The 16215-nt window shown below is 45.6% G+C and overlaps 1 protein-coding gene across 4 annotated transcripts; it reads right to left on the minus strand.

The window, feature by feature from the left end:
* Positions 1 to 3744: 3744 nt before the first annotated feature.
* HIKESHI (heat shock protein nuclear import factor hikeshi) lies at positions 3745 to 15611 on the minus strand. 4 transcript variants are annotated; one of them, XM_054220345.1, is made up of 6 exons: positions 15477 to 15602; positions 14964 to 15072; positions 14468 to 14705; positions 9608 to 9759; positions 6939 to 7057; positions 3745 to 3971 (listed from the first exon to the last, which is right to left on the minus strand). In XM_054220345.1, the coding sequence occupies exons 3-6, from the start codon at positions 14616 to 14618 to the stop codon at positions 3917 to 3919; spliced, it is 477 nt and encodes a 158-aa protein (XP_054076320.1). In that variant the 5' UTR covers positions 14619 to 14705; positions 14964 to 15072; positions 15477 to 15602; the 3' UTR covers positions 3745 to 3916. The 4 variants fall into 4 exon arrangements, with proteins under 4 accessions (XP_054076320.1, XP_054076340.1, XP_054076310.1 ...); XM_054220365.1 differs by lacking the exon at positions 15477 to 15602 and adding an exon at positions 15159 to 15446; XM_054220335.1 differs by lacking the exon at positions 14964 to 15072 and having other exon boundaries at positions 15477 to 15611.
* Between the last annotated feature and the right edge of the window lie 604 nt (positions 15612 to 16215).

The raw sequence follows: 16215 nt of genomic DNA on the forward strand, positions 1-16215 counted from the left end.
GGAAAGTAGTTTACAAAAACATGATATATTCAGAAGAGTATTTGTGATCAAGCTAATCTAGGTCTAGTGAGCGGGAAGGCCAACTGGAGCGATCCCCCCTACAAGATGCCCGGACACGACTGGCTGAAGCCGTCGCAGCAGCTGAAATCGCGGTCCTGGCGAAGAGCCATCCTGTTGGGCCAGGGAAGAGCCAGTTGGAAGAGAAGATGAGAAGAAGAAGAAGAGAAGAACGAACGCCCTCAGCACAGCAAGCTGCTCCCCCATCCTCTGGCTTGGGCTGAGACCTTCTCCCTCCTGCCAAGCCTGAGAGACAAAAATCACCCCCTAGGCGCTGTGAAACCGAGATTTACACGACGTCTTCAATAGCTTCAAAACTCAGCATCACCTGGGGGGAGAAAACAGGCTATTTTTCATAACGTCTGAAAATGCTCAGGCGGTACCTGGGTCCCGCGTGTACTCTTTGCCCTCTGAGCCTCGTATTCTGCCGTTGTTTTCTTCCTCTTCCCCCAGGCAGCGGCTGCCAGGACTGATCCTGCAGGCTGCCCCACAGCGCGATTCTCCATCTCCCGGAAGGGCACAGGAATGCCGACAGCCCAGAGGATTAGTCTCCTTTTGGGATGGGGGCAAAGGGTTTTATTAACACCTGCCTTCCTTACCTTTGTCTTCAGCCTTTGTCAGCACTGGTTAGCTTCACCCGCAGAAAGAAAAAAAAACCAACCTCCTACTGTGGTCAATGATCCAAATGATCCACAAACCCTGCGAGCTTCTGTCCCCTGGCAGCGTAGCAGTTATCCAGGTACGACAGGCTCACGCATTTCATGTGCACGTGGACCTAGAAAACCATGATGTAAAAAGGGAGTAACTCGTACCCGTTACAGAAAGATCCAATAGCAGCAACTGAACATAGCACTGAACACACCTATAAGGATTCTTTTAAGGATCAACATCAATCTTACTAAATTTTTTTTACAATTAAGGGTGGCACTATAAATACCATAATTCATAGAATGTGCCTGTATTGCTTTGATGTAACAGTCAAGAACCATAGAATCTTCTGGTTGGAAAGGACCTTTGAGATCGTAGAGTCCAACCATACAAGAGTTGGGGGGGGTCAGTTTTAGGTTTTGTTTCAAGTATTTTTTTGCTGTCCACATCCTCCCAGGAGCTTCTCCAAACTTCAGGCAGACTCCTAAAAACACACACTGGGAAGAGTCTGAGCGAGGCCAGAACAAGTTAGTTTTAAAGCTGATGCTCACGGCGGGGGACCTGCTTATGCTGCACAAGGCAGATCTACAGGAAAACGATGTGTCATCTGCTCTTTTCTTTCAACGCAAGAAATCCCGAGCTGTAAAGTGCAGCTCTGGTTCCAGACACCCAAGTCCAGGTCAGGAGGCCCAGATCTAGGCCCCTTCAGTGCCAAATTACCCATAAAAATGAATCCGGTTGTGGTTCTGGGGAGCACGAGATGGTTGAATCATCCTTTGCCCTGTCAAGCACCATCCTTTCACCTCAAAGCAAGAGCTCCTTTGTGGTCACTCCCCTCTGAGCTTCGCTGGCCTCTGGGAACACTTCAAAGCATTGAACAAAGCTCAGACACATGGACACCATCAAGAAGGAGTTCAGAGAGCATTTGGACATCTCTCTCCTCCCTCTCACAAAATGGGGCTAGACCCTGAACGTTGATCTCATGACAAAAAGAGCAGGTTCATTCAAATCAAGGAACAAAGTAGTCCTCCACTTCTGGAATGGTTCTTCCAGTTACTGAACAGGTCTGGGCACTGGAAGACAATTCCAGAGGAAAACGAAGCAGACTTAAAGGTTCTTAAGGAAGCTACACACACAGATCCTCCTGTAACTCCTCGTGACACACACTCAAAACTTTCCAGAGTTCACACCCATCGCAGCATGTCCAAGAGAAACATCTCACACAATCACAAAAGCACCATGTTCCCCTCCACCCCGTGTTCTCTCAGGAGGCTCACCTGAGGACCCTCTTCTCTTGATTTTCTCCCTTGGTCCTTCCTTCCTATCAGCTGCCCTTGCTTTCACACAGGACCCCTGCGAGGAAGGGCTGGAAGAAGCCCTGTGAGCATGAAACAGCGTCTCGGTGAGGATTCACATGAGAATGACACACAGAGACGCTCAAACAGGTCATAAAAACAACTAAGACCGTTCCTTCCCATCTGTCCTGCTCTTGGGCCCTTTTGAAGACTGGAACTCGTCCGACTTGTTCACGGAAATCAGCATTACTCCCGGTGATACTATTTTTCCCCCTGCCTTGTCTAGTCCAGTTGTGAAGAGTTGGCTGGGAGATGCCAGAGACCTTGCAGAGTCTCTTTTGGAGAAGCAATTTTTATTTCACAGAGTCTGGGATCCCTGTACTGACCCTGCCTGCACAAATTCAAGTTTCTCATATTCAGTCCCCAAACATTCCTCTGGGGAAGTCCGTGACCAATTAAGAAAGAGGGCTGGAATTCCCAGACCGAGAAGTGAAATTCCTTTTTGGCACAAGTGATGAACATTTCCTACAGCCATCCCCAGATGACGTTTCTCCTCAGAGGAAAACAAATATCCCCCGTGAGAGAGGGGGAAACACCCCCACTATCGGCAGAATTTGGTATTCAGCAGACAAAGCTGTTCCTTCACTGCGGCAGTTCCAGGGCCACCGTGCCGCCTGGAGCATTACACAGCGGCAGCTACCTTCATCCTGCCAAACCGAAGGGCCAGCAGCTTCTTCCAACCCCTCCAGAAGAATGTAGAACAATGTTCCTTGTTTTGATGGAGACGCTTTTGTTGGAAGTTCCGAGTAGAATCACAGTGTCCTGGTTTCAGCTGGGATAGAGTTGATTTTCTTCTTAGTGACGAATTAACCCCATCCCAGCCGCAACCAGGACACACAGGCAAGTTCAGAGGAGACCAAGGGAGGCTCACAGGACAGTCAAACCACGCTCCAGTTCACTGCAATGAGCTTCTTAAAGCAGAACGTAATAGCTTCCTCTCAAACAACAGAAACTACACCCCACAAAGAGCTGCAACATTTTGATGTAACCCATTTTCCTCATGGAAAAAGTCTTCCAGATACTAAGAACCATAATGCTTTATTGTTCTCCCCTTCCACATCATTCTTCATACCATAATTAGAGAAAGCTGAAGAGAAAGACAAATTCGTCAGATACCTCCGGTGTCAATGATGCAGCAGCTCGCGTCTCACTGAACAGTCCGGGGCTGCAAAGTACAAATCTACGACTCTGATTGGGCCCATACGGGCCGTTCCAAAGCTATTTGACTTGCAGCAGGGAAAGAATCCCCGGAGATTTCTCCTCTTTACACTTCCATCCAGGAAAAGTTAAAGACAGGTACCCCGAGACCAGGCTCAATGGCGCGTTCACACCAAAGAGCGGGAAATACTGTTGTACCATTTATACGAGCTGGGGCCAGGAATATCGGTGGTCCACAAAATGAAAGAACTTACAGGGTAAGCAGCAGCAGGAAAACCATCAGCATATCCTCAGTTGCCTGATCTTCCTTCATAGCGAGGGAAAGGAGGAAAAACGACATTTATTTTGTTTACAACTAAACACCCCAAAACATCAGACGAGCATGAAACGGTGCTGCCGTTTTTCATCTTGTAATTTCATCCGCTTTAAATGCGGTTTCAAGAGTATTTCTATGCACGCGCACGGAACACTGATTTCTTGTGGCAGCCAAGTACTTCAATTAAAAAAACCACAACACGTAGGCAAGTAGTTTTCATGGATTTTAATTTTAAATAATTTTCAAGAGTAATACAAAAGTTACAAGTTTGTCTATTCAGACTAATCGTTGATTCCCCCCCCCTCCCCCAAAATTCTTCAGCGGAGTTACTTGCTGTGTCTTTCAGGTAACACTGTTTAGAAAGCGCTTCAAATGACATAATTTATGTTTTCCAGAAGAGAGGGTTCTGTGTCAGACGTCTCTGGAAGTTCTCATACCTAGACACAAAAAACAAAACCCAAAAGCTGCTGCAAATAAAATGGCTTTAATCTATGCAGAGAAGACACCAAGTGACATCTACACCACACCAGGAAGCGAGTAAATCCCAAATCCCCCTCTCTGGTTCCGTATCAAGAACACTCACAGTGAGACTTGTGTATTTCAACAACACTATGGATTCCATTAAAGTGGCATCCCAGAGGATGCTCATTCAAGCTTAGTAAAATTGCAAGTGAATTAAAAGCGGCTATTTTGTGCACAACATTTTTGGGGCTAGAAAGTCAAAGTTCAGGCAGGTAGAAGTGCGACTCTGAGGCTGCCCATCATCCTAGTAATCACAGAACTGCCTAAGGTGGAAGGGACCTTGTAGACCATCAAGCCCAACCATCAACCTAACGCTGACAAAACCCCTCACTAAACCACGTTTCTAAGCACCGCATCTGCCCAGCTTTTAAATACCTCCATGGACGGTGCCTCAACCACTTCCCTGGGCAGCCTGTTCCAATGCTTGATAACCCTTTTGGTATACAAATTTTTCCTAAGATCCATCCTAAACCTCCCCTGGCGCAACTTGAGGCCGTTTCCTCTTGTCCCATCGCCTGTTCCTTGGGAGAAGAGCCCGACCCCCCCTGGCTACCCTCTCCTTTCAGGGAGCTGTAGAGAGCGAGAAGGTCTCCCCTCGGCCTCCTCTTCTCCAGGCTGAACACCCCCAGCTCCCTCAGCCGCTCCTCACCAGACTTGTGCTCCAGACCCCTCACCAGCTCCGTCGCCCTTCTCTGGACCCGCTCCAGTCCCTCAATGTCTTTTTTGTGGCAAGGGGCTCAAAACTGGACACAGCCCTCGAGGTGGGGCCTCACCAGTGCCGAGTACAGGGGGATGATCACTTCCCAGTCCTGCTGGCCACACTGTTCCTGACACAGGCCACTGCTGGCTCATATTCAGCTAGCTGTCAACCAACATCCCCAGGTCCTTTTCTGACGGGCAGCTCTCCAGCCACTCTGCCCCAAGACAGGTATTTTCCAGAAGAAAACCCAGCAAAACCAAACCAAGAAAACCCTCACACCATTTAGGGATAAAATGTAAAATTGGGAAAAATAAGGTAATGCCACGTCTTTTGAATCCAATTCAGCTGTCCCTGTACTACCTCTTTGGTGCACAAAGCCACTTCTCAGTTCCCAGGACAGTGGACATGAGCTCGACAGGCTCAGGCGGGCTCGCACAGGGACCGCAGCCTGCAATTCAGGACGGCTTGGTGGCAGGCTGTGTGTCACCTGCTCACAGGGAAGGGCGAGGGGACTGCAGACAATTCTGCACTCAAGGCTGTGCATCGACTGGCCTTGCAGTTCTAATAGTAACCTTGAGACGAAGTCGTCCCCATTATTTTTCCACCCTTACCAAATAATTCTAACTTCTGCCTTTACTATATACAGTAACGTTGGGTAAAAATCTAACGAGGAAAAGGAATTCTCTAACAAATAATGGAATCCAGTATGCACGCGCACACATGCTGTCCTAATTTCACTTTCCATACTCACAGAAACAAGCAAACCACAAACAAACTGAGTATCAGAATTCATTATTGACCTACAGAAGAAATAGGGAAAGTATATGATTTCCGTGACTTCCAGAAAAAAAAAAACAGAAAAACAGCTTACAGGCTTTGAGATACAAAAGCCTAAAAACCCCTTTCAATCCCCACAAGCCCAAGCTGTAAGGTATCAAAAGGTACTGCCAATGAAACAAAGAAAAACAACAAAAAACCCAGGTTGTTCTACATCTCATAGCTCCTAACCCAACTTAAAAGATAAAAGAGACTCTAAAGGGTTTTAAACCCACTCAAGTTAGAGCAAGGCTTATTTAGGAATGAATTTCTAAGCCAGGCTATTGGATTTCCCTTCCAGCCAGCTCATTGCAGAGACCTAGGATACTCTACGAGTTACAAGCTATAATTAAACACATCATGACGACTCACAAACATACAAACAGAGCCAAAAAGTGCTGGTTTTCTGTGACTGTAATCCCATTAATAGATTTCTATACACCAATGGGTTTTACTAGAGTTATGCCTCACTTCACGAAACTGTTTTGAACAACAGTCAGAAGTGAATCCAGCATCAGCCAGGCAATGACCAGCCATTACCCCGCTTCTTTAGCCTGTCTTCCCTTCGATTTCTCTCATCAAAGACCTTACCCACATATGTTTACAGAGCATGTAGAGTCACCTTCTAAATAGATCTGCATCATCACACTCCCAAAGAAAACTTATTATTTACATTAACTGCGTACTCATGAGATCTGTACTAGTGATAAAACTGTATTCAGACAGCCCAAAATACTGTTTTAAAAAGGGTTTAGGTTAATATCGTAGAGGCTAAAGAGGGCTAAACTGATAAACTGTAGCAAAGAATTTTTTTCAGACATCCTAAAGGACTGCCCGCCGTTCACAATTTATCTCCAGACTACACGGGCTTTCCCCATCAACAGCTATTTCTTAAACCAGTCCCTGGAAAACAACCCAGAGACTTTTGTATTTGTGCTCAAGGGTCTTGGTGACAGAACCCAGTCAACTAGGAACATGATTTCTCCATCTCTCACATATTCTTAAGCAACATAATTATGCTGGAACTATGTCTAGGAAGAGACCAAGCATAACAAATCGGCAAGTATCAGTGTGGCTCCAGAGCATCTGCATAATCAGCAACTCCACATGTGTCAAGGGCGACCTTTCTAGAAGCAAAAAATTCATAGGCTTTTTATCAATTTCCTAATAAAAAGTTGGTATGAAGATGCTGACAAACACAAAAAACAGTGGGGAGAACATCTCTATACTTGAGATAAATAACAAACGCTCTTAAACATTTTTGCGTCATCTCGCTGAATAGCATGACAGCAGTTCAATACTCAGAAATCAGATGGTTTAATGCCTAGAAAAAAGAACGCTTGTCCCTAGAGATCATTGCCATTACCATTTCAGAACTACGTTTGCAGGAATGAAAGCTTCCGAAGGATTTGGGGTCATCTGTGCCTGAGTAACAGCAAACGAGGAAGCAAAGTTATAGAAGTTATCCAACATCTTCTGAGTGAACTGAAATAAAATAAAAAGAAAAAAAAGAGAGAGAGAAATTTTAACTAAGTTGTTTTTTCAATTTGATTTTTTTTTGGTGCAAAAGTTTAGCTGATACACAACTCCTATATGAAATAAAGTTAACATTGCCATCGACGGACAAAGAAAGTGGATATAGTAGGTCTGAGGATGTCTGGTTTAAATTGATCAAAACATCCTAACTCTCAGTCTTGCCCTCGGATCCATCCAGCACCCAGAAATCATTTTCAGAGTCTTTATTCACCCTCTCTCTGCCCCATTTCATCCAACTGGACAAACAGCTTTGGGAAGAACATTTTCTTCTTGTGACAAAGCAGCGATGCAGCGACAAGAGCTGTCCCTCTCCTCCAAATCAAACCATCAGAAGGTCAAAGCTGCCATTCCAGCTCCTGGCAAACCACCAGTCGCTAAAGCAGCTGAAAAGTCCGCAACCCGCCTTGTTACAACTTGTCAGACTCCAGGGACAGGGAAATTTCCTTTAGCTTTCACCACAGGAGGGCTGCTACCCTGGCACCCTCTGCCACGAGGTCTTGCTGGGGAAAACGTGAAAAAGATGCATGGGAAACTCCTAAACTATAGGAATAAGGAAGCAAAAGAGTGAAAGAGAGGCCAAGAAGCAGTAAGCCCTGTGTGCAGAGGATGAGGCTGTAGCACATTCCCAGCCAGTCTGCAAAGAGATAAGCCTATAGTACCTCCTTTCCCCTATTCTTTTTATTTTAAGAAAAAACATGCCTTGTTTTGGTGGGAGAACAAACTATTTTAGCAGACAGTGAAATGACGGAGGAAGACAGAGCCTGGGGCAATATATGCACACTCGGGCTTCCCTCCACCGGCGCTGACAAAAGGAGCGGAAGAACTGATGTCCCAGAAGCCTACCCTCGGCGTCACCCCACGGCCAGGCAGAACATTCTCTGGTTTTGCCCCACTTTTTTCCGTACAACTTTTTAATAATATAACACTATATATATATAAAAATATATATATAAATATATATAGACAATCATAAAGCCTCATCAAACTTACTAAAAATGTAGTGGGAGAGCAACCCCTTAACTTAGAGTAGCAACAGATGATTTCGCCTTTAAAAAAAAATACTTTTATTGCTATAACGTAGTGGTTCCAAAGGGATGACATCAAGTGTTAAAAGCCATTAGTCATTCACAAACACACTCCAGTCATATCCCCTTCCTCTGCCGTCTACTCCCTCAAAGGTTTTCTTCAACTATGACTTTACACATTTTCTCTGTAAGAGTAACTACTGCTACAACCTTTGGCTCAACTGCCTTCCTTGAAAGCAATATACAATTTCAGTTAAGATGCGACTCTTTTAATAGAGAAAACCACCGAACTGGAAATAACATTTGTAAGAAAAGCCATGCAATTATTAGGTGGGGTTCTTTTTTTCTGCTTTATATATTATTGTCAGAAAACTCCACCAGCTACCTTGCAAATGACCCCAAGCCGCATGTTATTACCTCATGACCCAACTACCGCGGTTACAAAAATTGGTGGAATCAGAAACGTCATTTAGATGTTGTTTGTCGCTCTGAACTCCAGAAAAGCTCAGTTAACTGTACTACACAAAAATAGCTGTTGGTCAACTCCTAGTCACGATAACTTTCTCCATGAGACATCACCTATTTGGAGCTTATACATCCATGTATATAAACTGCCAAAGGGCATCAGCTACGCTATCAGGATTACTCTTCAACTACCACTCTACCGCAGCAAGCGTCTGTAAGGAAAGCGAGCAAGGAAAAGCCTCAAGCAAAGCCTCACCAACTGCTGAGATGTTAAAAGGTAATGCCAGAGCCGTCACTGTTAGGGAAATCAAGATCTGCCATGCAGATCTGCCTTGCCTTCAACTGCTGTTAGATGGCCAAGTAACTGCCAGTGTTGGCTGAGGATTTCCAGAGGTTTGAGCTAACAAAACGGGCTAAAAAATGGCAGTGTTGCAGCCCAAGGCCTGGTCCACAGGGAAAGAGCTAGGAAAAAAAATAAATAACTTTTTACTATGGGAGAGGCCACGATTCTGTAGTTCTGCAGAACTACATCAGAAGGATTTCTCACGGGTCAGTGGTACACTTGAACATCTATCTGCATCCATGCCCATGCCTGCCTTGACGTTGAGTCAATTTTTGACCATCCCTGCAAGTCTGTGCTCTGGAGTTCCAGCACCTACAAATCACCAAAGATCCACTGTCTCTTACACACGTTTAGTCACAGCTGCTTCTATAAGGAATTATCATAAATATTTTTACAGTAGAGTGACACAGACAAGTGAGTCTATTGGCCTGATTCCACTGAGCACACAAAATCCAACCCTTTACAGGAGACACAGTTTTCCAGTGTAAGAGAAAAGTAGTTTCAAAATATCAAAGCATCCAGCCAAATGATATGGCAATTATTAGGATGGTTACAATCCTATAGCCACCCATAGCAGCTTTGTTTTTTTTAATTAGTTCTTCAGAGGCTAAATTCTTAAGACTTCAGTAGTATGGAGAATTTTTGAAAACAGAATGTCCAAACTACCTCTGTGAACGAATCTACTGATGACACAGCAGCACTGGCAACAGGAGTTTGCTGGGCCAGGTTCTCCAGCAGTTCCACCGAGATTCCAATTTGGGCCGCTGTTGGCGTCTGAGGGAGGTTCATGGCACCAAAGGGATGTTGACTTCCCTTCCCTGAAAGCATCAAACAGCACACATTAGATCTGGCACACGTGTAAAGACTGTGTTACTTAAATTACCGTGTTTCTTCTGTACAAGGTACTCCTCAACTCCCACCAGAGATCTCCCTACCTCAGAAATACATGGAAATCACACAGTCCAAGCACAGACAAAAGTACACACAAGCACAACAGATGAAGCAGTGCGGTAGGTACATTTAAAAAAACACATCACATCTTAAGGGAAGTTCTAAGAAGAGGAAAAATACCATTTTAAAGCTCCCTATGAAGTAAATGGATTCAACAAGAAATACGATCTGTGAGTGAAAGCCAGCAGAACCTCTCTCTATAGGACCAAGCCTTTAATTCATATTGAAACAATTGCAGAAAAACAGGAAGCGTGCAGCACTGCTGCAGAGTTGTTTGATTCACTCAGGTGAACCAGGTGCTTGCGAACCTGTTTGTGCACTGAAAAATAGAGAATGTTACTTCAAGATCACTCTGACTCAAAGCCATCCCTGCGGGGGTCTCGTCTGAACTGCCCCAAACCAGCAACAGCAGCAAAGGTCAAAGGAGCAGCCACGGAACAGAAAGGCCTCTGACTTTGCAAGAGCCACAGAGGAAAGAGTGAATCAGGCAGAAAAACACCCCCAGGTTGCACACCGCTCACACAGGCATCGTCCCAGCCCTCTGCCATCACTTATGACCTTTTGCAACCGAGTATTAACCAGTACTTTTAGTCCCAGCTTCAGCTGGGGTCTCTGCAGACAAGGACGGGCATCTAGAACCACTTAAATCACACACTTAAATCAATCGCTTTGTCAGCATCCAAAAAGGAAAATGCAGGAAAAAGGTCTGGGGACCACAATGCTATTAGTAAGCAAATACTAATATTCCACCTAAGTCGAACAAACGCAATAGACAAGCACCGTCTTAACACACACATGATGTTTCGGTAGCACGCTCTGGCCTCTTACTAGCAGGAGAAAGCAAAGCTCATCGCGAACCATCCTACAGACCAGTCAACGCGATCTTGAACTGCAGGAAAGACTGACTGAAATCTAAAGCACCACCTGACTTATTTCCGTGGTCAAAGTCTCAGTCAGCAAAACCAGCACAAGTTTGCGAAGCAGAACTGGGGCTCAAAGACATAAGATCTCAGAAACCTGACCATTCCTCTGCAGAGACACAAAGCATTACCAAAAAGAAGCCAAGAGCCAACCCATACAGAAAAGCATGTTTGAAAACCCAGTACCTTCTTCAACTGAAGTCAAGTGTCACTCCTCACTTCAGATCTACAACTGCAATGCAGTGCTACGTTTAAGAGTATTTCAGAGTTACTTCAACACAAGGCCAGTAAGAAGAGAGTTCATCTCCTGATGTGCTATTTTGAAGCGTTTTTGTGAAATGCCATTGCTGTATGATCTCAAACTTTACTGTAGATAGCTGCTTGCTTGATAAAGGTAAGACTTACACATCTTGTCACATCTTCACCTGAGAAGCTGACATCTACAATAAAAGTATAACATCCTCAAGCAACAGGCTCCATCAAAATCCATCACTACTTTAGAAAGACATTCATGATCTAAATAATAAAATGCGACCATTCTGTCACTGCATGCAACCCCATGGAACCACTCTCCTGGAAAAATGTCTGCCTAAAAGGCTGAGAGAAAAGCATCCCCTGCCATCCTTACACCAACTGAAACATGCTCCACCTTTTCAATGCTGGGCTCTTGCAATTAGCATTCCAAAATGTAGAAATACAGAGAACACATGTGTGAGCCAACACGGGCAGGATGCAGGAACAACCACAAAACCACGGATGAAATGCAAAGAGCAAATTTAATCTCGATACCTCACGAACCAGGGGATCTCTGAAGCAGCACCCGGGCAGACAAACAAAAGGGGGAACGCAGGCACCACGTAACTCAGTCCTTGCTAGAGGGCATTACCGAGCCTGCCATTGTTGCCTGTGTATCAGGGATTCATGCAGGCGCAGTTTACCACTGTGCTTTGATCTTTCCGGCAGCAAGGCAGGAATCTCAAGCATGTTCGATAGGATGCCTCTGAGTCTATCACAGGCCTATGTCTTCTGATCACAGATGTTCTACTTGTCAAGCACACAAGACTAAGCAACGATTAGTACGATATATGTGGTTTTTCTACACCCCAGCTGCAAGTCACATGACTCACTGAGCAACAGGCAAGTCACACACATCACAAAGCCTGTACAGTTCCAGGGCATTTCAGACACTAAAGATAAACTTAACATAAGGGTTACAAATGATACATTCAACCTTTCCCGAAGTCTGTGTAATAAAACGCTACGCCACTTCAGCTGGCCACTCACGTCCACATAAGAAACACGCTGGTCCTCTTCATCACGCAAGAAAGATACTCAGCTACAACCAGTCTTTCATGGGGAGCTGACAAACAGGGATGCACATTTCTTCCTCTCAACAAGGGATTAAGTTGAAGCAAACACAGCACTCCACAATATTTTTACTCTGCGGCACAGCCATTAACACAACTATGTAACATCCCCAGCAAGCAAGCTGATGTCACAAAATACGTTGCATCCATGTCAGAAAAATTTACCTGTTTTCTCATAATTTTTAATGTATGTATTCCTAACAGAACCTAACAAAAAGCTGACATAATCTAGCCATTTTTAAAAGCTCTCCACGCTGTTCCAGCTCACAAAAGTAACAGGCAGCCTCTTTATTACACTAAGTTTTGTAAAGCCAGCATCAACTTCATGTTGCTATTAATTCTCCAAATTAGCCCTCAGCATTCTATGATTCTCAAATTAGCCTGCATTTACCAACACAGAAATATCTGTGCAACCTCCGTGTTTCTCATGAGCCTCACCTACAGGTTCACTTGCCACCTGCAACATCCCCAGAACAAGTGACGAGGCTGAAAACACCTTGACAGCAGAGCCACTCAGCTTTAAGCTGCTGTTTTACATGAATGGAGCCTCAATAGCCAAGCTACAAACATAATCGCCCCATACTTACGCAGGGGATAAAACTCTAGTTCAATTTCTTTATTCAATCTCTTTGTGGAGCAGCACTGCTACCTGCTACGCTGAATCAGGAGCCATCCGAGCACCCCAACGTTTCTTGAAGGACATGCCATTGACATTTGTCCTCTTCTTCCTCGTTCATTTCACAGAAACATATGGCCTGTTCAAAAAATTTGCCTGAGGTAGTCAAATCCAAAAGGCAGATTTCAACAGTCAGCAACGTCTCTCAATGATTCCAGCTCTCTCTTATCCCCTCCCAGCTCTTTGGTCTCCCCTTTCTAAAGCCTCATAGTCTCCTCCATCATACAATTGTTTATGGTCATGGAAACTAAGGCTGTGTAGCTTATATTGACTCTACAGTCGGAGAGAAGCTGTAGAAAACAATGGGACCAGTGGAGGCCTCTGTTGTTCAGATCAAGCACAGCACTACCTCACAGCACTGCAAATGCATTCGACCACGGCACAGACCTCTTCCTCCAGAGCAGCCCTTACTTGGAAGTTATGGCTAATCATGCAAAAAGCACCTGAAAATGAGTTTTCCTATGAAGCTGTCTGAAAGCATACATAATACAGCAAGTCTTTCAAGCATAAGAAACATCCTGCGAAAGCTGGCAAAAGAACCAGCGATACACTTCACTGTTTCACATCAACACAACTTTGGAATATACAAAAACATGCCCCCCAAACCCTTCCTGTGGCTGTTATATCTTCTGAAGAAAGCACCAATTTTTAAGGAACATATGTGATCAGAATCCATTTTGCTCTGCACGTTGAGAGTCCTTATGTCACGTCACGCTACCATGCAAGACTGATTCAAAAGAACACATGCCACGTTACGAATTAATACATTTTATCACAGCAACCTCAACGCTTACCTAGAGATTTGAGTCAAGGCGGTAGACTACACTGAAGCCTATAAAAGATGTGTATTACTTTATACCATAACACTTGAAGCTGCTTGACTGACATATCTTTCCCTTTAATAAGGCAAAGGTGTGCCATTGGGGCACTTCATAATTTTTATAACATGCATGGAAAAAACCCCACATATTTAGGAAAACATGCCTGCACCTACTTCAGGTAGCACCAGTATTCTCTGACTCCCATATCAGTCACGCTTCTCTGACTCGGGTCTATATTAAAAATACTAAAACATTTGGAAAGCTGCTTTCCAGTGACGACACCCTCTACTGGACAATTATAAAGTGCAGCCGCACCCGGATGGGAAGCGCCTATCTCAAATCACTGCGTCAGACTTTACTCATTACAAAACCTGTCTCTGTGCTATAAAGAATACAACGACTTGACAGGGGAAGCTGAAAGAAAACGTTGCAGGCTTGTCTAGACAAATGCCTAAATCCCATGGTATGGAAGTTACAGAGTCATTCTTCCCCAGGTTATCAATGCAGAAGCACTGGAACACATGCCAAGCCTGCTCAAAGGAATTTCCAGATCAACACCACATATAAGAGAAGATGAACGAGAAACTTTGCTGGGAACATTAACGTACAGACAGACTTCATAAAGCTGACAGACTGCTTCTAGTTCCACATGTGCTCAGGACTGCCTGAAAACACAGAGCGATCTGCCTTTTCAAGTAGTTTTTTTGTTCGAAACCACCTTAAAACATTTATCCCCTCATGCATGCAGGAACACAGCTGTTTCACTGACTGCGACGTTTTACCAGTCTTACCCGATTTCAGACCAGAAATTTTGAAGATGGCACTTGGCTTCTCATTAGTCACAAACCCCAGCAGCTGCCACACTGCCATCCCACTCTGGTCTGGATAACAAAAATAGACAGATCCTCCCATTCCTTCCGGAAATGGTATCGTTCCCAGCATGAAGACCACTACATGGTTGATGTTCTCATAGTCCGGTAAATCAAATACAAATTTGTCTTCAGCCACTTGTTGGGGGGCTGCTTGTACCTAGAGAGAACAAAACCTTTATTAGTATTACTATGTTTTTCATTTTTGACTGTAACTGTGAATTTCCTTTTACAGAAATACACCTACAGTGGAACATAACAAAAAAGTGAGGAACGTACTAACCTAAATAGCAAATAGCCAGATAAGAGTCAAACACAGCAGAAGAACAACTGCAAAAAATATTACTGAAAAGGCACAACAGTCTTGTTCTACCTGCACTGAACATATATCCCACCCGGGACTACAGGATGAGAATACCTTCGCTCCCCATGTGCGTAGGAGGAAAATAGGGTGCAGAAGAGGTTGCCAAGTCTATAAGCAGTGGCTGTTGACCACCTGGCTGGCACAACCCCAGGATCATGGAAACCTGTTCACATAGGAAATACAATAGACCTTGAGACAGGCAGCACAAGGATGGCTAAATGCCAGAGCAACAGATACCCTCCTCGTTACCCGAAATGACACATCCTTGCAGCCAACACACAATCTAGCCTTAAAAAGCTTCTTTTAAGCCCGCAGCTTGTCTCTGAGCAGCCCGAGCCTCTCCATGAAGAGAGGATGTTGGCTGCCTCCGGGCAGCGAGGCTCTACAACGCCGCTGCCTCTGGGGATGAGGGGCAGGAGCCAGCCGAGGCGCCGGGCGGGCCTGACGAGGACGGCGAGGTCCCCCCGCCGCCTGGGGAAGAGCGAGCCCCGCGGGGCGGCCCTGCGGCAGCTCCACCCCGGCCCCGAGCGGGTTGAGGGCCCCGCCCGCGGCCCGGGCAGCGCTCACCAGCCTGCCCGCCACCAGGCAGCCGAACATGGCGGCGGCCGCCGAACCCCCTCAGACGCTTCGCTGCTCCGGAGCCGCCATGAGAGCCGTCTCCCGGAAATCAACACGCCAGGGACGCAGAGTCACTTCCGGAGCGCGGGCGCCGGGGGCGGGGAGGCGCCACGGGACTACAACTCCCGCGGTGCAAGGCGCGCCCGTGCAGTGGGCGGGGCCGGGCGCGGCGGCGCGGGGCCTGACGGGAGATGTAGTTCGCGTCGCGTCACCTAATGACGGTCCTGGGCGGGAAAGGGAGAGATGTCCTCAGTTTGTTTTAAGGATCCCAGAATGAGTAGCCTTGCTTAAGCTGAGCCTCCCGGGGGGACTGTTGAAAGGAAGATAGCGCGGTTGGATGTTTAAAGTAGGAGTGGCACCCCCTGTACTTTGTTTTCCTCTGTAATTTTGGAGCAAGTGGCATAGAAAGGAAGCGGTGAGAGAGAAAGCAGGAGGAGCCCTTGTTTTTTACTTAAAGGCCCCTAGACTCTCCTCTGCAGGTGTATGTTTGTGGGGGAATGGACCACACTTTCTGCCACACCATTTCATACACGGGTGTGTTGTCACGGATGGAGTAATACACCTCAGTCGTAAGAGAGAAGCAGCAATATATTTATCGATATAGAACAATGATTTAACGAAGTTTGATAGTAGATGCGACAGTTTTAACAAGATTCAATGGCAAGGCACGCTTGGTTATTTACTGCAT

The sequence above is a fragment of the Rissa tridactyla genome, chromosome 1 (assembly GCF_028500815.1).
Source record: "Rissa tridactyla isolate bRisTri1 chromosome 1, bRisTri1.patW.cur.20221130, whole genome shotgun sequence".
Classification (NCBI taxonomy): Eukaryota; Metazoa; Chordata; class Aves; order Charadriiformes; family Laridae; genus Rissa; species Rissa tridactyla.

Coding starts and splice junctions, on each gene's coding strand:
- HIKESHI (XM_054220335.1), bottom strand. CDS start 15,506: ATGTTCGGCTGCCTGGTGGCGGGCAGGCTG. Junction 14,706..15,476: donor GCCTGGTGGCGGGCAGGCTG/GTGAGCGCTGCC, acceptor TGTTCTCTCTAG/GTACAAGCAGCCCCCCAACA. Junction 3,972..6,938: donor GCAAACGTAGTTCTGAAATG/GTAATGGCAATG, acceptor TTTTGTGTCTAG/GTATGAGAACTTCCAGAGAC.